Below are 25,834 nucleotides of genomic sequence, written 5' to 3'. Positions count from 1 at the left end.
GAGGGACCATTTAATAGAAGCTGGCTGAAGGCCCTAGAGTGGTATTGCTTAAAAGAGCTCACAAAGATGGTATTAATGAATGATTTTTCAGGATCTAAGAGTAATAATTCAAATGGGAATGGTTGTCAGATAAGATATCGGGGTCATGAAAGAAAACATATGAAGAGCTGAGGAATCCCTTCCCATTTCCTACTGCTTTTAAGGACACGCTTTGCGTGCTAAAAAAATCCTCACCAACAAGGACAGTTCAACAACAAGAGATGCGCCAGACACACTTGCACTGGCTCCTGGGCCTTGTCAGTCCTGCTGGGCTGCTTTGTGTAATTTGGCATGGGGATGCACTCAGACAGGATGGATCAAAGCACACAAGAGCCAACTATGAGAATTCAAAGGCAAAAAAGGCTTCAGATGATCGGGAAAGCATCTTGGTGTAGAGCTTCCTGGTGTTTTAATTTTTTGTAGCATTTTACCTTTTGGGGGCTTTACAAAATTTAACTATGATTGAAGTTAAGTGCCCAGCTGGGTGCTTGTGTCTCTCATTTTTCCTACTAAGAGCACTATGAGAAATGGTTGAGAAATTGGATTATCTTATTTGGATTTTCTTACCTATTTGTGTAAGCTGTTCAAATCTTTTCACTGGAACAAATTCACTGACCTTCCTGCTTCTGTGGGGAAATCAGAGATACTGGATACCGTTCGCTGCTAGATAAATCTAGATTCTTCTTAAGTGAATGACCACAGCTGGATGGCTGCTTCAAGCAATATTATGAAAGTAGGTTAAGACAAGAAATATAGGGCCTCATTAGAATTTCAAGGGCGGTTGAGACAGGCAAAATATAATGAATTGTGTTGGAGTTTGGCCAGGTCAATGGTGCTAAAACTCGCTCAAATGAATAGATAAATTTTGAAGCCCTAGCCTCTGTTTAACCTCCCACCCCAAAAATGATTCTCTGCCAAAACTTTTGATGATATTCCAGAATATTGTCTCATAGGTGACTCTAAAGGAATTTTGCCTTCAGTTTAATCACCTTGGGCTCTGCAGAACCGAGGTGTTAAGTAGAAAATTTAGACCATTTTTTATCTTTATGTGCCTCTTTTTTTCTACGTATTAAATCACTGCAGCAATTAAAACATTTAAATCACAAAGTGAGATTGTCAGGTATTGAAGAATATGAAAGAAACAAACTTTCTCACGAAAAAGTGCACAAAGATGAAATCTTAATTCAGTTGTTGAATTTGGGGGCAACAGTTATAAAAATTTTGTTACAGAAATTATCTAGGTAACATCTTTGTGCTAAAATAAAATTATGTTATCATTAGTGGAAGAGATGTAATAATTTCACTGTTTGCCAGCGCTTACCCAGTGCAAGGAACAAACTTTAGATATAAATCCTCCATCTTATGAAACTTATTATAACCTTTCATCCAGACTTCACTTATAGTATCCTTAACTTAAAACAGTCTATGATACGGAAAGCAAAAAGTCCATTCCACCATTCTTTAAATTTACTTACTGAATGAGCTAGAAAAATGATTTTTTTTTTTTTTTTTTGGCAGGGGCTGGGCTTGGTGGCTCACGCCTGTAATCCCAGAACTTTGAGAGGCCAAGGCGGGAGGATCACGAGGTCAGGAGATTGAGACTATCCTGGCTAACCACGGTGAAACCCCATCTCTACTGAAAATCCAAAAAGTTAGCTGGGCATGGTGGCGGGAGCCTATAGTCCCAGCTACTTGGGAGGCTGAGGCAGGAGAATGGTGTGAACCCAGGAGGCAAAGCTTGCAGCAAGCTGAGATCGCACCACTGCATTCCAGCCTGGGTGACAGAGTGAGACTCCATCTCAAAAAAAAAAAAAAAAAAGAAAAAGAAAAGAAAAATGGTTTTTAAATATTTCCTAAGTATCATCTTCACTGACCTTTAGAAAATACTATTTTATTATTTATGTTTATAATTGCCTTGATGTTACCATTAGAACATTGATCTTCAGAGTTTGATTTTACATACATTTTTGGTTGGAAAGACCCAAGGAAGTCATCCAGTCCAATCAACAACTCAAGAATTCCATCTTTCGTATCCACAAACAATTCTAATCACATAGAATCTTTTTTCTTTGCAAGGATGCTTGTCTCATTTATAGACAGTTTTAATTATCTGAAAATGTTTTGACAATTGAACTGAATTTTGCCTCTGTTACTACTTACACTAGCACTAGTCATTTCCTTCAAAAGAAAGTAGCATGCATTTAACCATGATCTTGCTCTGGGTACCAGATACATGAGCATGTTCTCTTTATAACACATATATTGAGCTATAAATATATTATGTGTACACTTTTCTCTGTGAGTGATACTTCAATAAAATGTTAACAAGAAATAATAACCAGATCTTGATTACAGTTTTATCAGTAGAGAGTAAACTCTTATTTTGAAAGGGGTAATTTTGAAGAAAACTCTTTGGAAAAAGCAATAAACATACAGTTTCAGCAGTAGATTATCTGTGACACTTATGAAATGTTCCATTCAGACCCTCTTCCTTATTGGGGTCAGACTACCATGAGAGGAGTGAAAAACAAGTCTGAAATTTATATAGCTGCATCTTAGAGGCATCAAAAGTAGGTTTAGTTCCCTTTTGTTGGAAAGTGTTGATAGAGTTTTGGATCTGAGAATCCTTTATATAATGAATTCATTAAGAACCATTATAATTGAGAGAAAGAGTGGGTAAGAGCAAACAAGAAAGAGAAAAGAGAGGAAAAAATGGAGAAAGATGGGAGTAAACCAGATTAATCTGCAGCCTTAAGATATCAATATAGCCACCTGGGAAAATGTACTAGTAAACCCATCTTGATCTAAACTGTAAATTCAGTCTGAAGAAAAGTTAGATTGTGGAGAGCAGGACATTTTGTTTGATTGAATTTGAAAAATCTTACACAATTGGCTGGCATCTATATCATTGTTTGATGCTTGAAGAACTGATGGTTTCACATGTGCCAAAAAGGGCTTGCCCATACATAGCCTTATTCTATCCACAATTCCTCTTTTTTAAAACACTATGGGAGATGTCATGAAGTAAAAACAGAAAAAAACAACCAGAAAACTTACATGTCAACGAAACCGTGTGGCTCTGTCTTAAGACACTAATTCACCAAGGGCAGCTCTACAGAAACGTCTAACTGACAAAATTACTTTTGTCATAAGCCAATTAACCAAGAACATACACTTGACTCAAAGATAGTGCCGGAAGGATACAGCAGGCTACAGCTAGGCCAATTTTGCCTTAAGCTAGGAAGTGCTTTATTGCACAAATGATTCTAATCACAATTCCAATAATAACTCCTATAGGTTTGTCATGATCCATTTAAAAAAAAGAGATCATAAAAAAGGGTTTCATTTTGAACAAAAGCCTTTCTCATAAAAATGTAAGTTCATTTAATATATTTGAATTTTTGAAAAAATAAATCTTTAGATTCTTGATAGGAAGAAAATGCAACTGAGAAACTTAAAGATAAGGTGTTAGATGCTCTTGAAAATGGAAGATCAATCTGAAATAAGAAGAACACATTTTTCAAATTATGATATGTCAAGTGGCATGGAAAACTTAATTTATCAAAATGTAGCATACACTATAATTAGGGCAAGAATTCTGAGGCTCATCTAGTTATATCTGGATTAAGAGAATGAAAGAATCTTCATAAGGCTTATTAAAGTTTTTAGCTGCTAAGGGCAAAAGTTTACCTGACATGTGGGTTAATGATCAATGCTTACAATTGAGAGTCCTGAGATTTCTCTCAAGCTTCAATTGAGTGATTTCAGCATTTTTATATTCATGAAATATTGGTTGGGCCTCCTGTTATGGGCTAGGCACTGTGCTAGGTCATGGAGCTACAGTAGTCAAGATGTTCAAAGTCTATTTCATAGTGGACAATTCTAGTAAGGACTGAGAGAGGGGAGCTTAAAAAATTAACCAAAGTGTGTGTCTGTGTGTGTGCATAAGATCACACAATGATAAGTATGAAGAAATTAATAAGGGTAAGGAAATAGAGCGTGTGATTGTATGTGTTGGGGTGCAGAGAGAGGTGGCATTTTTGTGGGAGGTTTAGATAGACCTCTCTGGAAAAGTGGTCTTTGACTAAAGATTTAAAAGAAGGAATCACCATGCAAAAATCTGTAGTCTTCTAGGTAAAGGGAAAAATAAAGGTAAAGCCCCCAAGGCAGAAATGAGTTTGGCCTAACCAAGTAACTTTAAGATCCCAACCTAGCAAAAGTGAAGAGAGTGAGGACTCAGGAGATGATTTTGGAGAGGATAACTGAGGACAGATCATACAAGGGCTTGTAAGAATATGTTAAGGAGTACAAGTTTTATTGAGAACATGATGTGAACCACTGGACTGTTTGAATGGAAGACTCACATGATATTATGCATATTATGTTACTACCAAAGCTGTGTGGAGAACTGATTTAGGAAGTCAAGAATGGAAGCACACCAAAACATTAGGCTATTGCAGTAGTTGAGGTGAGACATGACAGTGGCTTGGTCTAGAGTAGAAATGGTAGAGGTGGGAAGTATTATCATGCTTGAAACACAGCTTAAAGGAGAAGCCAACAAAATGTGTGGAGGAATCAGATGTGGGATATTAAAGAAAGAGAGAAATCAAATATGGCTTTAAATTTATGGTCTGACCAACTGGGTGAATATGTTGTTACCACTTACTGAGATGGGGAAGAAGTGTTTTTGTCATTATTGTCGTTTTGTGAATTTTTGCTTTGTTTTGTGATTATTTTGTTTGCTTGCTTTAGCTTAATTTTTTGTTTTGGATTTCATGAAGATAAAAAAATAAAAAGTTTTGCCTGGGGTAATGTTTGAAAATCATTTTAGCTATCTAAATACAAAAGTTAAGAGAAGTTCGAGAGAGGGGCTAGGGCTGGAGACAAAAATTTAAATGTTGTAAACATCTATCTAAAATTTAAAGTCAAGAGATTACATGAGATTTCCCAAGGCATGAAAAAATATGTTTAAGGACTGAATCCTAGGGGACTCCAGCATTTAGAGTCTGGAAAATAGAGGATATGCTAGCAATAGACTGATAGTGAACAAGAAGAGGGCAGATGTTAAATAAAGAAATTATATCCAGCAGATCAGAGAGAACAACTATAAATGAGAGGCCAGTTAAGAGGAGGACTTAAAATTAAGCTTTAGATTAGCAAATGGAAGTTGTTGACAGGGAAGCTTTCACTGATGTAGAAAAAATTGCCCTTATTGGGAAGGTTACTGGGAAGTGAAAAAGTAGAGAGTTAGTATAGATATCTCTTTAGAGAAGGCTGGAGTAGAGAAGAGAATATCCGACGAGGTGTACGCATTCTAAGGAGCATTTTTTTTTCAGATGGTAGATAGGCAAGCTGATTAGAATGATTTAGAGTACAGTGGAAAATCAATGATGCAAGATTTGTAAAGAATAATTGCTAAAGATCCTGAATCATAGAGAATGAACAGGGTGCCATGCATCCATAAACTTTGGGTGGGAATGTTGTAATGGAAAAGTAGTCCAAACATAGGCAGGAATTGGGAGGTGGCAAGTAAATGAGTGACAGATAAATAGGTAGGTGTTGGGAGAGTCAATCTACCATGGGCACTGAGAATCACTGCAATTCTTGTTGGTTGTACCAAGAATGCAAGATCCTAATCATTCTACCCAGGCTATCTCTCAGGGTTGCTTTTTGCAGCAAGCAACTTTGAAATATGAGGTTCAAAGTCGGGACAAAAAGCAGATTGCCTTACTGCCTGCTATGAAAACAGATAATTTATCAGGTTATTGTTCCTCAACTGTGATGCAAATCCACTGCAGGTACATCATCCATCTATCAAATCACCCCTGTAAGACTTGAATGCAAGAGAAACCTACATAAACATGATGCTCATGCAGCCTGCTGTGCTGTGAGTAATATAGTTCTTTGTTTCTGACCCAAGAGTTTTGTATCTTCTGCCAGCATCCATAAAACAGTAACAGGCTAACTCATTCATTTATAAATGGGGTAAAATTTAATTTCAGACCCAACAGTTATGGCAACAAAGATGAGATCCTGAAAGAGACATGTCTTTCTGGAAGAAAAATGTTAAGAGCCTTTTGGGATGGGTTCAGATGTAGGAGATGGATTCCCTGGACTCCCACTGAAGTGGTAGGTGAAAGACGGAAGTAAGGGACCCCTGAGGTCCTGCCCGTCAATCAGATTGGGATTAAAACAAGCAGTCTTATATGGTGCCTTGGTTGTTTCTAGATCTCCTCTAGGTGGGAGGAGGAAAAAACATGGTTATGACAATAGAGCAGCAAGCCCTGTGGCTCCAGCCAGAAGGCAATGTGACTGCTGAGTCAAGGAGTATCGAAAGATGAAATAAATGGAGCCAACAATGACATCATTTCTATTCAATACAGAATTTTAGTTAGAACAAAAACATGATGAGTTTGTTTGATTGAGCCACAAGCAAGAGAAATTGAATTGAAATTGAAATTGAACATAAAACTTTGTTTACTGATTAGAGCTGCTCTCTCCCTCTATGACCCCTGATTCCTCCCTCTCCCTATTCCACAACATTAACTTCTTTAAGAAGAAATAACCTTGTTATCTGAGACCTCAAGTTACTAGCTTACTCAGATGTGGCACTGTTCTTGCTTGGTGACTACCCTTTGATGGGGCAGAGCACAATGGCATGCATGGGGGCAAGAAAAAAGAGGTCTTCTGGGCCCTGACACTAATCAGATAATGAGGATACACCTGGGTAGGAAGCAGCTCTGGCACTTGGACAGCAGCCCCAGAGGAAGGACCAAGACTTTTCCCACTTCTACTCCCATAGGTTAATCTCCCCATCATCCTGCATTCCTTTCATTCCCAACTGGGGGATAGTATGGTTTTTTGGTGGCTGTTGCTATAACCCCTAATAAGAACAATTAGAATCAAATGGATTACCCAACATCTATCTAGATGGCTTCCATCAATACCTGGATCCATCCTCTTACCAGAAAACATATTCACTACCACGGACTACAGCAAAGGACTATATGTTTCTAACCTAGAAACTGCATACCAGAGGAGACTCCTGCCAAAATTGGCCTGATTGTTTTGCAGTAAAGGAGGCCACATTACAAGGAGCATTTTCCCTGCTCACTTCTAGAAAATTGGCTGTGTCAGATCTCTGACCCTCTCTTGGGACTACCATTGGTGCCTTGCTAATATTGACACATTTTTAGATTATTTTGCTACTATTTCAGTTTGATAATCTGATTCTTATTTTCAGCTTTCAAGACCACCTACAATCTGACAATGGTGTGTTTTTCTCATAAAGGCCACCTAGCAATGGATCAGTGGTAAAAATATTCAGTGGACATTCCACACTCTCATCATTCTCTGATAAGGCTGCTGGCATCATTGAGATATGGAATAGACTTTTTGAAAATCAATCCTAAAGATTTCTGACTCTCCCTCCTTTCTGTATCTACCTTCTTTGCCTCTTTCTGGCTCACAGATTTTATTAAAACAGTTTATTAAGGCTGTTTGAGCATTAAAGATGGTCATGGGCAGGAAAGGTTTGTCTCCTATTGGCCAACTCCTGGGTAATGATCAAGATGGAAGGGTAGAAAAATTATATAAACTTATTTTGAAAATGCATGATTCTCCCTTGATCATTTATTAACCCGAAGTGTATTTTCTTCCCCTAGTGACAACCTCATGCCAGCTTGATTTGTACACACTTTGAAGGGCAGCCACATCTAAAGGCAAGACTGAGAGATTCAAACTTAACTTGATGCAGCTACCTGGATTCTTTTATTGAATTAACATGGTCCTAGATCATAAAGACAATGACCACTGGTTGAATATACTACTTACCAAGTAGTATATTTACTTATAGTGACCTAACTGGACTAAGTGGGAAATATAATGAATCTCAGTAAATATTTTTTAAAGTGACCTATTCCTATTCATGTCTGATCTCTCTGGACAAAAGGTATTGGTATGAGCAGATGATTGGAGAAGAGGTAAAGTTATAGCTACTGGGTTGGGACACCCTAGTTTCATGGCCATGGAGGGAGAATAAAAATTCCAGCAAGTGAGCACAGATCACTTTAAACCCCAGGCAGTTCAGGGCAGAGGGACACTTAGGCTTCTTGTTCCTTAGATTCAGCACTGTAGTCTGGCAAAACAATTGTATGGTCTAGCTGAATCTAGGAGCAGCTGCAGCTGACAATTTAAACTCACTACAGGATTTGTCATCCTTGTCCAGGTGTTATAAAAACACTAAAATTCTTGCTCACTTGGCTGATCCTAAACTACTTCACCATACCTGACCATTCCATTCCATTCCATTAATGGAAGCTCCTGAACTGCCTCCTCCTCAGCCTTGTGTACAAACAGGCCCCACAACTGTGTTTTTTTTTTTTTTTGTTGTTGTTGTTTAGAGATGGGGTCTCACTATATTGCCCAGCCTGGTCTCGAACCTCCTGCCTTGGCCTCCCAAAGCACTGAGATTTCAGGTGTGAAGCACTGTGCCCAACCTCAATCTTAATAACATATATTCATACACTTTTCCTAATACTCAGGCAGCTTAAGTAGTTGCCATAAATGGCAATGGGAGCTGCAAGTGATGCTTCTATTGTACTGAAATAACCAAACCAATGTAACAACTGTAAAAATGAATTTTAATCAGAAATTCTGAACTAGAGTCTGTCCCTTTGTGTTATATGTTTGTATTTGGGGGAATGTCTCTCCTTTGGGGGTTAGGGTTGCTCATTTATTGCCCCTGTCATTATTGGTAATGACATCAAAGATCAGTATGTCAATCTAAGCTCCCTTACGTGCATCACAGTGGATAACTGATGGGCTTTAGACTACTTTCTGGCTATCTAAAGCAAGATGTACTGGTGCCCCTGGGATGTATGTACAATTGGCTGAGTCCAGGGCCCTGGGGGGTAGAGTTGAAATGTATACTACAGGTTGACTTCATCTTATTGCTTACAGTCCTCTTGATAGTCTCCTTAATTAAATGCTGCATGAGGCAAATTGAACAGATTTAACTCCAGTCTCTGTCAGTCAGATTAAGCAGGGTGGCTAATGGGGTGGCATATTCATATGAAAATTCGAGTTCAGCCAAGAACACATGGGGTCATGGGAGGGATTGCTAGAAGAAGCAACTCATCATGGGCCTTGTGTGTCCTGGCAGTTTTTTACTAGGAATCCTAAGAATGCAAGGCCCTGACTGATCTTTACCTGCCCATTTCTTGGGGTTGGTTTTGCAACAAGCATCTCTGAGGAATGAAGTAATGTCTCCCTCTGGGACAAGGAGCAGGCTTCTTGCTGTTTACTGTAAAAGTGATGAGTTCCCCAACTCAATGTTCATCAGTTGTGACAAAAATCTGCCTGTGCAGTACTCATCTGGGTACACGTAGTACCAACCCTATGGGAGTTGGGTGCAAGATTAATTCATGTAAACCCAAGGCTCATGCTGCTGGTTGTGCATTTTTTCCTGACACAAAGTTTTATGTCTTTTGCCGGCATTCACAAAACGGTAACAGGATAACGTATGAGCTTGTAAAAAGGATAAAAATCAAACCTCAGAACTGACAATACTTTTGGTGGAGGGAAGATACTACATTCCGATGAAATTAGACTTGATGATCAACTTAGGGTAACAATGAGGGAGGAGGTGTTGGAAGTTTGAAGAAATAGAAGATATAAAAAGGGTCATCTTAGGAGGTAGAGCTCTAGAAGGATTGTTGTCTAGTGCTAAAGGCCCCATGAGATTTGGCGCCATAAATTTAAAGTGACACTCATCGGTTCAGTGTGTGGCTTGTGAGTTTTTCTCCAACCACATCAAATTGGTGGTAGGTGTGGAGAAGGTGTAGGATTGATTTAACCATAATTGTACCTTTGTCAGGCAAGTACAATGAAGAGAACAAGAATCAGGTGAGCTGAAGGTGTATGCAAGGGAATAATTATAGTGCTGGACCTTGGAACCTTAGCTGAGACAGAAGGTAAGTAAGGCAATGACTGGAAAAAAAGTGGTTAAGACACCAGACTAGGCTCAATGGAAAAAGTTCTAAAGTATATAAACTGGAATAACTGGAGGTTCTGGTCATAAAATAGAATGATTTAAAATGAAGATTTTAGGAAGGTTATTGGCAATAAGGCATAAGTTATGACCAAAGAAGTGGGCAGAAGCGTGTGGCATGAAAGTCACAGTCATTGGAAATAAGGATTTCAAATAACAGAGATAATGGTTTATATCGGTTGTCTGCACAGATGCTGAAATCCTCAAAATGATGACAGGAGTAAGATATTAAGGTAATCAGTGACTGAGGAGAAGGTACCATGAGGTAGGAAGAATGTTGCAACCAAAAGAGGTAGTGAGCAGTGTAGTTCAAAGACATGTACTTCAACATGAAGTGGGTTTTTGATGTAGGCATTTAATGCTATAAACTTTCCTCTTAGCATTGCTTTTGCTGTATCCCAGAGGTTTTGATAGGTTATGTCACTATTATCGTTCAGTTCAAGGAACTTTTTAATTTCCTTCTTGATTTCATTGTTGATCCAAGGATCATTCAGGAGCAGGTTATTTAATTTCCATGATTTTGAGGGTTCCTTTTGGAGTTGATTTTGTTTTATTGCACTGTGGTCTGAGAGTGTACTTGATATAATTTCTACTTTTTAAAATTTCTTGAGGCTTGTTTTGTGGCCTCTCATATGGTCTATCTTGGAGAATGTTCCACGTGCTGATGAATAGAATGTATATTCTTCAGTTGTTGGGTAAAATGTTCTATAAATATCTGCTAAGTCCATTTATTTTAGGGTATAGTTTAAGTCCATTGTTTCTTTGTTGATTTTCCGTCAACAAAAGTATAAACATCTTGTGTTTTTTTTATTGTGTTATTGTTTTATAGGTCCTGTGAGATTTACGCTTTTTGTTTTTTTTTTTTTTTTGAGACGGTGTCTCACTCTTTCGCCCAGGCTGGAGTGCAGTGGCCGGATCTCAGCTCACTGCAAGCTCTGCCTCCCGGGTTTACGCCATTCTCCTGCCTCAACCTCTCGAGTAATTGGGACTACAGGCGCCCACCACATCGCCTGGCTAGTTTTTTTGTATTTTTTTAGTAGAGACGGGGTTTCACCGTGTTAGCCAGGATGGTCTCGATCTCCTGACCTCGTGATCCACCCATCTTGGCCTCCCAAAGTGCTGGGATTACAGGCTTGAGCCACCGCGCCCGGCCAAGATTTATGCTTTAAGAATGCTCTATTTTGGTGTATTTTGAAGTTCTGTTTCAAGATTTAGAGCTGCGTTTTAGCAGTTCTTGTAGTGCTGGCTTGCAAGTGGAGAAATCTCTCAGCATTTGTTTGTCTGAAAGAGATTGTGTCTTTCCTTCACTTACGAGGCTTAGTTTCACTTGATACAAAATTCTGAATGAGGAAGAAAGACTAATTTCCTAGATGAAGCAATGACATGAGGACATTTAGTTTACCTTTGGGACTAGTCAAACATGAGATTTGGAAGAAGAATAAAAGACAACCACCATTCAAGAAGATTGCAGAAGAAATGGTACCTTGAGAATATAGCATGGTTTGAGCTTAAGCAAGCAGGTGAAGGAAACATTTAGAAAAAAGTTGAGGACATTGGTAATTGGGCTTATTAAACCTTCAGCATACAGAGAGAAGTTCAGAATGGGGTGGAAAATTGCATGAAATTAGGATATGTACAGAGAATTCTTGGATAAAGACCAGAAATGATGAACTGGGATGCTGGGACTTCTGTGGGTGACTGAGGTAAGCACACTTATAAGTCATAGTGGTATTGTTCCTGATGTACTTAAGGAAAAGTTATAATCAATTCTGATTATACCTTCTTCGGAAATTAATTGTTGCTTAAGTAATGACTAAGGGGTAGTTTTTTGCTAATAGCAGATATAATAAAACCTCTTTTGAGAAAGTGATATGTAATTCTTCAGGAAGAGGATTGGTTGGTCTCAGGAAGAGGTTTTGGATACTTTTTCTTGCCCTGGGAACTGGGTTGCTCGGGGCTAAAGTGAAGCTCTAGGTGAATGTGCATGTCATGGCAGTTGCGGAGCGGATGCAAGAGGAAACAGATGTTTCTGAGGGTCTTCTGTGTTAATGTCAGAAGACAGACTCTCTCAACAAACTAGAGCAGTAGACATTGGGAAAAGAGGTATAATTAATCGTTTTTTAGGTCAGGTGTAGGTCAATAATATTGTTCTTCTTAATGATTACCAGGCTTAATAAACAAACTTTTAGGGACCTTAGGTAGTTAGAAAAAAAACATGGGATGTCAAGATGGGCATCCTCATGAGTAGCAAACACACACTTGATCGCATCATATGAGAGCTCACAGGATGGTCTACTGTGAGGACAACTCCCAGTATCCTCAACCTTCCCTCTAATCATTTTCTTCAGCTTCTTACTCTAACAAACACTAGGCTAGTCTCAGGAAACATTACTCTCCTGAAAGCTCTTTTAAATGGGTGTGGCCCACATCTCTCTCATCAAAATACAACCCTGGTATGAAAATCTACCTTTCAGGTCTTCTAAGTTGACAGGACAGCACCTTAAGGCTTTAATGATGAATTTCCTGGTTTTGTTCTTTAGTTTCAGAACATTTTTCTAATACGTGTTGGCCAGCATACTTAAGTTGAAGAGTTGGCACCCGTCTGCTGCTTATTCATTTGAGAGTTTTTCCCTTACTTGTGTGATTACAAGTCAACAGAAGAATGCTAACCTGAGAAAGCAGCCAAGGCCCTTGATGCCACAGTTATCTATCTTTGTCATAGGGTCTCACAAACATATCTGCCTGTGTTTTGGTCTGTATGTGGTCTTCCAAATATCAGCCTTTAAATTTTCCTCCTAGCTAGAATATCTTTGTACATATTAGGCAGTAAGCAATCAATAAAAATAATTTTTTAAATTAATGTGTGTATAATGTAGTATACCTGTACTAGTTATTGCAGCTAACACAGTAAAATCGAAAGGAGTACAAGCATAAATAGTTATACACACGATGAATAGTTTTGTTTCTAGAAATCAACATGCATGGTAAAGGCAAAGGTAAATGAATCAGATGAATCTGTTGAAAAGATGTTTTATGAAGTAAATGAGGATATAAGAGAAGTTTGATCTTTTAGAGTTACAGTTTTATATGCATATCAAATATCTGTTTGAGAGTCCTAGGATTTATACTCTCAAACTTGAAATTGTAAGTAAGAAAAAAAAAAAAGTGCATCTCTAGGAACAATGATCCTGAAATGTGAAGTCAGCAAATGAAAAAATTCTATTGAAAATTTCTCTTCCAGCAGGAGATATTGACTGTCCTGTTGCCTAATTCCTTCATGACTACATGAAACTTTGAATGATGTATGTTTGGCCCTCTATGGCTATTTTAGTTGAATTTAGGTAAAGTGACAGGATTTGATTTTGAAGGAAAAGTGAAAGCTTCATTTTTAGCAACATTGTGCTTGAAGCGGATGAACTTGAGAACGAAAGCCCTGTGTGCAGCCACTTTGCCAGGTGGCTCTCATCGGGGTGTTTATTGTTAAGAAACTCGCTATTTTTGCCCGAGGTTTGAAGCCAGGACTTCATAGGATCCCCTGCTGCACTCAGTTCTTTCCATACAGAGAGCAGATGGGTGAAGTAGAATAAAATCCCAGCCTCAGAGGCAACAATGTAGCGTTCCAGAGACCAGGGAGGGTGTTCCTCTGAGTTGGAGTACATGCTAATTGGAGTTGGTGAAGGAAAGTTAGAAATGAAAATTGGACTTGGATGAGATGGTTTGGAAACTTGTTAAGGGTATTATCATGAGTATAGTTTGATAAACAGAAATGAAATGTTCACATGAAAGACATATCAATTGTTTCCAATTCCACTTGGCTGGTTAGAACAGGGTGGTTCAAGGGTAAGCACATAGGTCATGAGATCCTTGTAAAAGTTTCAGTAGTAATGTTGATTTGTATTTTTAAAATGTGAATTTATCAAGCTGTTTGGGTTCTTATAATTTCCACTAACTTCTATCTGGCATAAACAGCATAAAAGTTCCTCTTTATTGATCTATCCGATGGTGCCTTTTTATGGCTCCACTGTGCCAGTTATCATATTGTCTTATACTTTGTGCATCATTTTCCTCCTGTTCTTTCATTTTCCCTTGGAAAGAGACCATGTACTCTCATCATTTTATCCCCAGAACTGAGCCCAGTGCCCCGGACTGGAAAGCTCAAACATAATACAAAGAAGCGGCCAACATTCCTTCCAGTAGTGGTCAAGGGTGGTCATACAAAATAAAGATAATTTACTGACTTTGGAATGGACTGAGTAGTGTTATTCAACTACAGGCCTTCTCCAATTATAAATTTATTTTGCTTACTATTTAAATTATGTGGATGTGCAGGTTTAAATAAATGCACAGACATTTAAATCAAGTGGTAATGGTCCATTCTCATTTTAATTTGAGTGTTGCAACTATGGTCACAAATAGTTATGACAAGATATGAGCATATTTTGCCAAATTTTTTTTGAAACGATTTTGGAGAATTAGAGTATAGTAACCACTATTGCCTCTAGAGGCATGGTTCAATTCTAGTCATTAAAATATCGAAATGGATCTTTAGACTTTTCTCAATTATCTCATCAAATGAGACTTTTGGTTTCTCTGGGCCATGGTAACTTGCTTTCCTTGCTGGAAATTCTAGAAGAAACCTTGAATAAAAGCTGATCCTCCTTCAGGAGGCCTTGATTCCTCTCACTAGGATTCTCTGCTCCTTGAGTTCCTGTTTTCATTTCTCATCTTCCATGGTCTCAAGTTCTCTCTATTTCTATATCCCTGAGTATAATTCTGAGACTCTCAGTTAATTTTCTACTCTAGTATATATCATTTTTACATTATAAAAAGTTAGAAAAATTACATTACATACGTAAATATTTTCAATATAGAAGTAATTACACAAGTAGTGAAGAGTAATAAATATATTCTTAATTATAATACAAAAAATGAATAGTTTATACCTGTATTTAACACTTGGAATGGTTCTTTTGAATGGAGCTGTCAGTAAATGTACTATGCACAAATACATTTTTCATCATAATGGAAATTTTATTTTAATCTAACAACCAATAGAGCTGTAAATACACATAGCATGCAAAAAAGTAAACTGTATATTTTCTATCTGAAAAATATAAAACGGATGTATAACAAATAAAAATACAATAAAGTTGAATATCCAACTAACTATTCAGGGTGAAAGAAAGGTAAGGGAAATAGTAGGTTTTTTATTAATGATTAATTATAGTCATCTCATTGATAAAAATAAATGATATTTTGAACTTCTTGGTACTATAAGGAAGATAAAGAGAAAGTTAACACTTGCTTTTCTACCTGAAGCCATTAAAAAAAAAAATCACACAATTTTCCTTATCCTACTATAACACAAGTGTTTTAAACAAATGTTACATAGGGACTTTTAGACTGGACAAGACAGCATAGACTTGTCTCTCCCTGTTTCTCCCCACTAAGCATGACTAAAAACTACATATAACAACCAAATAGAACTCTGAAAGGTAGAAGAGGAAGGTGAACTGGTTAGAGATCCCAGGTGTAACAGCAGAGCATCAGGGCTTTTTATAACCTCCAGCATAATACAAGAAGGTGCTTCAGTCCTGGTGTTTGCTGTCCCCAAGTCAGTAACAGAAACAAGAGAAGGCGGCCCAGGTTGGCTCTTTCTTTCCCCAGATTGAATGAGAGTCCCACCTACAATACAGGGTGAGCCTGGAAGAATGGGCAAAGAGAATTAAACAAAGCCTTTCTGGAGGAGGAGGAGGAGGAGGAGGAGGAGGAGGAGGAGGAGGAGAGGGAGAAGAGGAGGAGGAGGAGGAGGAAGAGGAGGAGGAAGAGGAAGAGGAGGAAGAAGAAGAAAAGAAAAAAGCAGCCAGAGAAAGAGCTCACCTCATCTGTTGCTGAGGCTCCCCTCTGCTCCCCAGAGACATCATATGGCAAGGGGGCCATGGCAAAAAGAATTATGCTACCACAATGGCCTGTTATGTGAAATCTTTTCTTTCCTTAACAGTTCTGAGACTCTCTACTTCCATCAAGAGATACCCTGTGCCTGGGGGATCAACAAAGGGGATTATACCACAACAAGTATTCAGCCTAGGAAATGCTCTCTACCCCCAGAGACAGGGAGAAGCTCACCACAACGCCCACCAAAGGAGCCTCTTCATCCCCATAAATCAAGACTCCCCTTCCTCAGAGGGATATGGAACATTCTCACCTAAGGAAACACCTTCTGACCACTCAGGGATCATCAGTAGAGACCTGGGAGGCCCAATGGCACAAGGTAAGCCAAGAAAGTCAGAACAATACAGCAAAGACTCAGGAAATAAACTGATCATTGGAACCACAGTCCATGTAAGTAGGCCAGGACCTGTTCTTGAAACCTAAAAAGGTGACTGCCTGCTAAATTCAAAAATTCAAAGAAGACATGGAGTCTCCTAACCTAATATCTAAAATGTCCAGCATACAATTCAAAATCATCTGTCATCACAAGGATCAGTAAAACCATAACTTAAATGAGAAAATAAAATGAAATGATGTCAACCCTGAGATAAATCAGATATTGGAATTATCTAACAAGAATTTTAAAACAACCATCATAAAAATGATTTAATAAGCAATCACAAATTCTCCTGAGATGAAGAAAAAATAGAAGTATCAGCAAAAAATATGTTGCTTAAAAGAACAAAATGGAAATTATAGACTTGAAAAAAACAATAGATGAAGTAACTCCCTGAATGGGCTCAATACTAGACGGGAGACAAAAAAGAATAGAATCAATAACTTGAGGACAGATCAAAAGAATTTGCTCATCTGTGCAAACGGCAGAAAATAGATTAAACAAAAATAAAAACAGAACCTCAGAAACCTCCGAAAGCACAGCAAAAGACCCAATATTTGTATGATCAGAGTCCCAGAAGTGGAAAAAAAAAAAGGATCTGAAAGAATATGCAAAGAAAAATTGGCTGACAAGCCCCCAAATTTGCCAAAAGGCATAAATCTACTGATTTTAAAAGGTGAGACTATCTCAAATAGGATAAATCCAGATAAGTTGACACCAAGTCATATTACAAATTGCTGAAAATTAAAGACAAAGAAAAAAATACTGAAAGCAGTTAGATAGAAATAATCTATTACCTTTAGGGCAACACTACTTTTCTTTTTCTTTTTTGCAAGCATGTGATTGAGTTTATTGCAGAACGGTAATAGGAAATGAGACTGTACGAAGAAAAGAGATGGAGACAAAACTGGATGACGGTTTCATACCGGGTGTCCCATCCACAGACCTCAGCAGCCCTCCCACGGATCTGCCTGCCTCAGCAGCCCTGCTACGGATCTGCCTGATTCTTTCACATCAAGAAGTTGGTCTTGTGAGCCATTTCCATGTTGTAGATCCTCCGGTACCTTTCATAGCTTTCCCTCTGTCTTCGGCCGCATGGCTTCTTATAGTACCGCCGATGCTTAAGGTCCTCAGTGAGCCCATCCGTAGTGAGAATTCTGTTTAGGGTCCTCTATGCGCCTTCCATGTTCCCTTCCTGTACCGTCACGGACCTGGCCATGAATTTCAGATGTTTTGCCATGACCTTGGATTTAAGTGTCCATTCTGCAGAATCAGAAAGACCCGCTCCCGGGCATGGAAAGGACGGGGTGGCAAGGAGGTGCCACAGGGTGCCAACAACAGCACACAGTTCCAAAAGGGCTTGGGTTGGGAGTTGGGAAAGGACTCTTTGTTGGTCGTTGAAAAAGGGAGCAGAAGCCTGCAAACCTTCCCCCCTGCCAAGCTCACCTTCCTTTCTCCAAACCCTGCACCCAGCACCACTTTACAATGATAGCAAATTTCTCATTTGAAACCATGGGGTGCAGAAAAAAAAGTTGTGTAGTAGAGTTTTTCAAATTCCATAAGAAAAGAACTGTCAACCACAAATTCCACATTTAATAAAACTGCCTATCAAGAATGAATGTGCAATAAACACATTCTCAAAGGAAAACCAAAAGAAATTATCGCTAGCATACCTACCCTCATAGAATAGCTAAAGAAAGCTCTGTAAACCTAAATAAAGTGATTTAAAAAAACAGAAGGAATCTTGAGGCCCAAGACGGGAAGGACAAACAATGGAGAATAGACATATAAGTAAACAAAATGGAGTATCCTTCTTTTCATGAGTTTTCTAAATTATACGTAATGATTAAAATTAAAATTATAACACCATCTGACTCTCACAACAAGGATATTTTAAAGTTCAGAAGCCAAAAAAAAAAAAAAAAAAAAAAAAAGAAAACCTAAACGGAAGTAAAATTCCTATACTTCACTTAAAGTGGTAAAATACTGAAACCAATAGGCTGTGATCAGTCATACCCAGAGCAATCACTATGAAAATTACACAGGGCCATATATTTAAAAACACAATGCAGAAATCGAGATGAAATCCTAAAAATAGTCAACTAATTCATAGCAAGTAAAGAGAAAGAAAGGAATCAAACAGAAAACACATAATAAAATCATAGAGCTAAGCCTTACAATATTACTAATTACTTGAACATAAATGGTCTAAATACACCAATTAAAAGGCAGAGATTGGCAAGGTGAATTAAAAAAGCATGACCTAACAATTTGCTGTTTTGATAAACTGTTTACAAGAAACTCATTTCAAATTTAATGACATAAGTGGGTTGAAAATACAAGGGTGGAAAAATATATACTGTGTAAATATACTTTTTCAAAAGGCAGGAATGCTTATGGCAGTATCAAATGAAGTAGATTTCAAAGCAAAGAAAGAATATGAAAAAAAGGTATCATTGCATAATGATAAAAGGATCAATACACCAGGAAGACATAATGACCCTAAATGTGTATACACCAAACAACAGAGCCTCAAATTACATGAAGAAAAATTGATAGAACTGAAAGAAGAAATAGACAAATCCGTAATTATAGGTGGGGACTTTAACACCTTTCCTCTAAACAAGTAATAGGACTGCTAGACAGTGCTATTCTGTATCAGTAAGGATATACAAAACGTGAATAACACCATCAGTCAATGGGATCTAATTGACATATATACAAATCGCCTCTAAACAATAGCAGAACACATGTTGTTCTTTAATTTTTATTCAGGCAACCTTGGAACATTTACCAAGATAGATCGTATCCTGTGCCAAAAAACAAACCCCAACAGATTTGAAATAATTTGAATTATTTGAAATGATACAGAATGTGTTCTCTAGTCATAACGGCATCAAACTGAAAATCAATAACAGAAAGATAAGAGAAAAATTTCTAAACAGAAATTAAACAATTCAATTCTTATTTCTAAATAATCCATGGGTCAAAAAGGATGTCAGAAAGGAAATTTAAAAATACACAGAACAGTATTAAGATGGAAGTATGGCATATCAGAATACGTGGGATGCAGCTACTAACGCAGTATTGAGAGTTCAATTCATAATGCTTATATATTAGAAAAGAGAAAAGGTCTTAAATCAATAATAAAAGTTCCTACCTCAAGAAGCTAGAAAAATAAAAATAAATTAAAAAAGAAAAACAGAAAATAAACCCAAAGCAAGCAGAAACAATGATATAAAAAGGAACAAAAATCAATAAAATTGAAAACAGGGAAACAGAGAAAATCAATGAAACCAAAAGCTAGTTTAAAAAAAATCAATAAAATTGATAAACCTGTAGAAAGATGGACAAAAAAGGAGAAGATGTAAATAGTCAAAATTAGGAATAAAACAGAGAAATCATTATAGATTCTGCAGCCATTAAAAGAGTAACAAGGCACTACTATGAGCAACATTACGTTCAGAAGTTCAATAGAAAAATCAGCAATATAGAAGATCCAATCAATACAATCACCCAACATGATCTAATTGACATATATAGAAATACTCCATCCAACAACAGCAAAATACACAATTTTTAGAAAAAAAAGGACCAATCCCTTGAAATCTACAAATCATCAAAAATAGGTATTCTCGATCGTCTTGTAACAATACTGAAATTAAATCTGCAATTCAAAAGATCAGGAAAATGGAATCTCCAGGATCAGTTGATTTCCCTGAAGATGTCTACCACATATTTAAAGAATAATTAACATCAATTTTACATACTCTCTTCCAGAAAATAGAAAATGAAGAAACATTTCCCAACTTATTTTATGAGTAATATCAATATTACCCTGATCATAAAACCAAAGACAGTATAAAAAAAAAGAGAGACAAAGAAAACTATAGATCAATAATTTTCATGAACTTAGAAGCAAAAAAGTCTTACAAAATATTAGCAAACTGAAAAAAAATACACCAAGTGGGATTTACTTCAGATATGCAAGTCACATTCAGTATTTGAAAATGAACCAGTGCAATCTACCACATCAACAGGCTAAATGAGAAACTTACATGATAAATCAATTGCAGAAAAAGTGTCTGACCAAAGGCAATACCCATTTATGATTAAAAACTCTTAGCAAGTTAGGAGTAGAGAGGAACTACTTCAACTTGAAAAAGAGCATTTATAAAAATTCTATGGAGATCATAGTTAATGGTAAAAGACTGAATGCTTTTCCTCTAAAATGGCGAATGAAGCAAGATGTCTGCTTTCACAACTCATACTCAACATCGTAAAATAAATAGCATGTGTATTGTAAAGGAAGAAATAACACCATTCCTCTTTGCAGATGGCATAATTGTCCATGCAGACAATGTCCCGGAATCTACAAAAGGAATATTCCTAGATCTCATAGATGAGTTAAACAAAGTCTCACTATACACAATCAACAACCAAGAACAATCATATTTTTATGTTCTAGCTGTCTAGCAAGTGGCTTCTGTTGCTTATTACCAGGAGTAACAGTCTGGACACGTTTGGCCACTGCATTTTGGTATTGGAGTCGCCAAGGAAAATACAACACAGTCAAGTACTACATGGAACAATGTTTTACTCACATAGAGAAGAGACAGAGCAAGGTCAGCTATGTAGTTGGAGTCAGTCCCCATAAATAGAAGGGCCTCCTTGCAGCAGATGCGGGGCAGTTGGCAGCATGCAACCCTCTCATGCTGCAGCAGCAGAACCTTTTGCCCTCCCCGCAGAAGAAAGTTATAGCAGTGGGGCTGGCTAGGTGCCATATGATACATATGTTTAAGCAGAACAAGGGAGTACATATTGAGTCTGAAACAGGGAAAGATATTCCCACACAAGGTGATAACTCCAGCATGGGCTGCGAGGAAGCTTTATCTCTTGGGAAGGAAGTGTTCTGGGCCCAAGGCCCATTCTTATGTGGCTGAGTAGGGGTTTGAAAGACCACATGCACAATACTGCTTTTCCCAACACTAACAGTGAATATGTAGAAAGTGAATTAAAAACAGAATCCTATCTACTATCCCTCAGGTATATACTATATACTTAGGTATAACCTCACAAAAAATGCCCAGGGTCTGTATGTGGAAAATTACTCAACAGCTAAAAAAATAAAAACAACTAGGAAATAGGCAAAAAACATGGGGAGACATTTTCCTGAAAAAGACAAACACGGATGTCAAACAAGCATATATAAGATGTTCAACATCACTAGGCATTAGGTAAATGCAAATTAAAACCACAGTGAGATATCATTGCATACCTATCAAAATGACTACTAAAAAAAATGATAACGTTAAATGCTGGTGAGAATGCAAAGAAATTGGACCACTCATACATTGCTGGTGGGAATGCAAAATGGTACAGACATACTGGAAAACAGTGTGGCAGTTTCTTAGAAAACTAAACATGAAACTATCATAGGAACCAGCAGTTTTACTCCTGGGCATTTACCTTAGAGAACTGAATACTTAAATTCACACAAAAGCCTGTACAACAATGTTTCTAGCAGCTTTATTCATAATAGCCGAAAACTGAAACAATCTAGATGCCTTTCAATGGCTGAATGGTTAAAAAAAAAAAAAAAAAAAAAAAAAAACCTTTGCTATATACATACCGTCGAATTTTACTTAGCAATGAAAAGGAACAAACTATTGATACACAACCTCAATAAATCTCCAAAGAATGATGCTGAGTGAAAAAAAAAAAAAAAAAACTCCTATTCTGAAACTTTATACACTGCATGATTCCATTTATATAACATTCTTGGAATCACAAAATCATACAAGTGCAGAACAGATTAGTATTTGCCAGGGATAAGGGATGAGGAGGCGGGGAAGGAGAGAGGGGGAATCCTTGTGATGACAATTGTTCTGTATGTGGACTTTGTCAATGTCAATATCCAAGTCTGATACTGACCTATAGTTTTGCAACATGGTAGTATTGAGAAAATTAGGTAAAGTATACATGGGCCTCCCTGTATTTCTTAAAACTGCACATAAATATACTATTACCATTTAAAAAGCTATTTTAAAATGAAATGTAGAAAAACATATGTAGACATAAAAATATGTGACATAGTAGGCAGGAGGATAAACTTAGAATCAGAAGGTCTAGGTTTGTATCCCCAGTGTACCAGCTCTAGCTATTGTGTCAAATTGGTTATCTGTTTGCAAACTTATTTTCTCTTTATTTTAGATACACAGAAAGACTAGATTTTCTAGTCTTTTCTGTAGTTAAATGTAGTTATATGATTAAATTTGACCAATAAAATGTTGGTAAAAGAGATATTCATTACTTGTAGTGGTTGGTCCATAAAACCTGCAGGTGTCATCCTCCATTTTCTTTCCTTCTCCAGTGGCTTGCTGCAGAGGAGCACAGCAAATTTAGAAGTAATATTTTGAAGTGAGGGAAAAGCATAGAGGAGCCTGTGACCCTGAATCGCCATTTGTAGGATAACTGATGATGGGAACCCAGTTTTGGAATTCACATGAGTGAAACATAAACCATTTCATTAAGCCACAGAGATTTGGGGCAGCCAGGGCATCTTAACTCATATAGTCATTCCTGGCAGCTCTTCAGAAATCAAGCCCAACACTTTTCTGGAACATTCTACTGCCTCTCCTGTTTAGATCTGCAGATTCAAGGGGTCACCCATTTCCTTTTATTTGATGAGGCAATATTAGCAATTTCCTTTGGCTTTGACAGAATCACCCCTTTATGACCCTAAAACCAAAATTTAAAAAATAGTTTATAATGCCTTCACCTTATTCCAAGAAAAATATAAAGTAGCTGACGAAAATGCATACACTAGACCAAAATCAAATAATTTAGGAACAGATTTTTGAAAAGAGGAAATAGTAAGAAACAGAAACAGGAAATTTAAATATCCCCAGAGGTGAGGTAAATACACAAATATATTTCAGAAAGACCTGTATGTTTGCAGATCTCATATTTATTTCTAGCAGCTTACATAATTGGGAAATACGATATATTACAAGATTTATTTTATGCATTTAATCAGTTTAGTCATATCAAGATTTATTTGGATGCATTTTCTAAACTAGGGTAGGAAGTATGCATGATAGAATTTGTTCAGGGTAAATATCACTTTGCTGATTGACACCTGAGGGAATTTTTTCCTGTATGTTCTCCTTGAAAGGTCAGTGAATAAGGAAGTAAACATTTTCTTTATCGACCGTGCAGCAAACACTGCCACAAATCAAAGATCATTAAACTTCAAAACTGAAACATTGAAAGAGAATCCTAACTGTAAATAGACCACCCCCTTCTTTTCTTATTTCTCATGTACTTTTCCGAGAAATCCTGAACAACAACTGAAATATTTTCCAGAGGCATCACTTAATCTATTGAGAAAAAAACATGATAGAAATCTAGATTGTAATTAGTTTTCTCAGTAGTATCAGTGCAATTGGGGGTAAATTGCTAGCCATTAATGAATTGGAGACTGCGTCAAAAATTCTGAAAATTTTCAGAACGGAAAGGAGACACATACAAAACTGTTCATTGGAAAACAGACATGCAAATTTCCTCTGGGTTTTAGGTAAGAAAGTTGTAAAAAAAAAAGAAAAGAGAGAGAGTAATTTAAATTTGATATATGAAATGACTTCAGCTATAGAATCGTTGAGGAAGATTACTTGAGACTAGGTCATTTTTCCCAGTGTAAATATAAGCACAACAAGTTTTTTAGCAAATTTGAATAACATTAAAATTTAACATCATTATCAAATTTGATAGCATAAAAATTTCAACATTTTCTGTGTATAAGGTAAAGAACTTTAGATGCACTCCAATTCCCAGTATAACATATAAAAATGTCACCCCTTTCATACCTCTTTTATCCCTGTTTTTAATATTTCTCTCATGATTTGAGGAATTCTGACATGTGAAACAAGATACTTTTCATGCCCACAAGGGGGACCCTTTGCACCATAGCAACAGAGTTTACACAGCACAGATCTTCCAACTAATACCCCAGTTGGTTAAATCCATGGTCTGCCATAAAATGCCAGAAAGTCAAGTCATATCCCATCTCCTTGGCCTCACCTGTGAATCCAGGCTGACAGATACAGACATAACCTGAGGCTTCATGGTAGCTGAAAGAAGAAGGCAGTCCAGTGATGTGTCCATATTGTTTCTCTGAGGACAGCTCCACACATTCCCCATCAGACTGGCAGGGGTTACTATTGCATTCATTGATATCGATCTCACACTGGGCACCTGTGTATCCTGTAGGATAAAAATTCAGAGAAGCTGCTAAGTCAAAGGTGTTGAATCGTAGAGCATCTGCCTGAAAGGAGGCTGACTGCTATACTGGCATTGATTTAACAAGTTGATGTGGTTGCCCTCAAGGAGTTGGTAAGGGGAATCTGGTAAGAGGAGGCTTATGTGGAAACAAGTACTAGTAGCAGTAAAATCACTTAAACAATTTTGATCAAAACATTTTAAAGAAAAATTTGATTAATAAGACCTGAAATAAAATGGGATGTCAGGATAACCTGGATTTAACCTGAACATTTTAGTGAAAGGCTCCAATTTTTCAAATATTCTTCATTTGTGAAATTGTATTTTAAAATATTTCAAGAGAATAGCTGAAAAGTCAGCAAATATCCCCCAAACCAAACTAAATTCTCTTAAAATTCAAAGTAAAGGTAAATCCTTATTTCCTAACACTCAATGAAACAGAGTAATAGGTTGTTTTAAATTTGCATGGACTTAGCTGGATTATTTTATTAGGACCAGGAATAAGAACAGTAAAACATAAATGATTTGTCATTTTATGGATAATTAAAATATTAAATATCAATGAAAGTTCTCTACTTGAACTTTTTCTTTGCTTTTACAAATATGGGCAACTGTAAGAACATATACAGTTTTAGTGTATCTGAATGTTTTAACATAACCGGAACCGTATTATATGCATTCTTTAGCAACTTGCTTTATTCACTCCCTTGCACAGTCTATCAGTGTTAGTAATATAGATCTAACTCATAATTTTTAACCACTGCCAAGTATTTCAGAATATAGATGTGTCATGCCTTAACCATTGTCTTACGGTTTGACCTTTGTTTTATGTACATTTTTGCTATTGTAATGTTGCAATGAATATCATTATACATGGCTGTTTGTGTAAGTGTTTGAGTATAACCCTAGAGTTTATGCCTAGAGGTGGAATTTCTGGGTCATAATTTATGTACATTTTTAATTTTAATAAAAACTGCCAAACATCTCTAATTTAGTTGTACCATTTGCACATTACCAGCAGTGGATGATTGTGAATGTGGCTCCAAATGTTTGCCAATGTTTTCTATCACCAAATACAAAAATTTTCACCAGTTGGTTGGATAGAATATAGTATCTCACTGTTATTTTGGTTTACA

The 25,834-nt window shown here is 37.1% G+C and overlaps 1 protein-coding gene and 1 pseudogene across 1 annotated transcript in view; both read right to left on the bottom strand.

Moving 5' to 3' along the window:
- Nucleotides 1-25,834, bottom strand: part of CRB1 (crumbs cell polarity complex component 1) — a 213,301-nt gene that overhangs the window by 100,568 nt on the left and 86,899 nt on the right. The window contains exon 5 of the mRNA XM_030929663.1: nt 24,501-24,683. Coding sequence (XP_030785523.1) covers nt 24,501-24,683 — 183 coding nt within the window. The remainder of the gene's footprint in view (nt 1-24,500; nt 24,684-25,834) is intronic.
- Nucleotides 17,395-17,658, bottom strand: LOC104658274 (annotated as a pseudogene).

This window comes from Rhinopithecus roxellana, chromosome 1 (assembly GCF_007565055.1).
Source record: "Rhinopithecus roxellana isolate Shanxi Qingling chromosome 1, ASM756505v1, whole genome shotgun sequence".
Lineage (NCBI taxonomy): Eukaryota > Metazoa > Chordata > Mammalia > Primates > Cercopithecidae > Rhinopithecus > Rhinopithecus roxellana.
The sequence above is the reverse complement of the archived record's forward strand: the minus strand, read 5'-3'. Positions and strand labels throughout refer to the sequence as shown.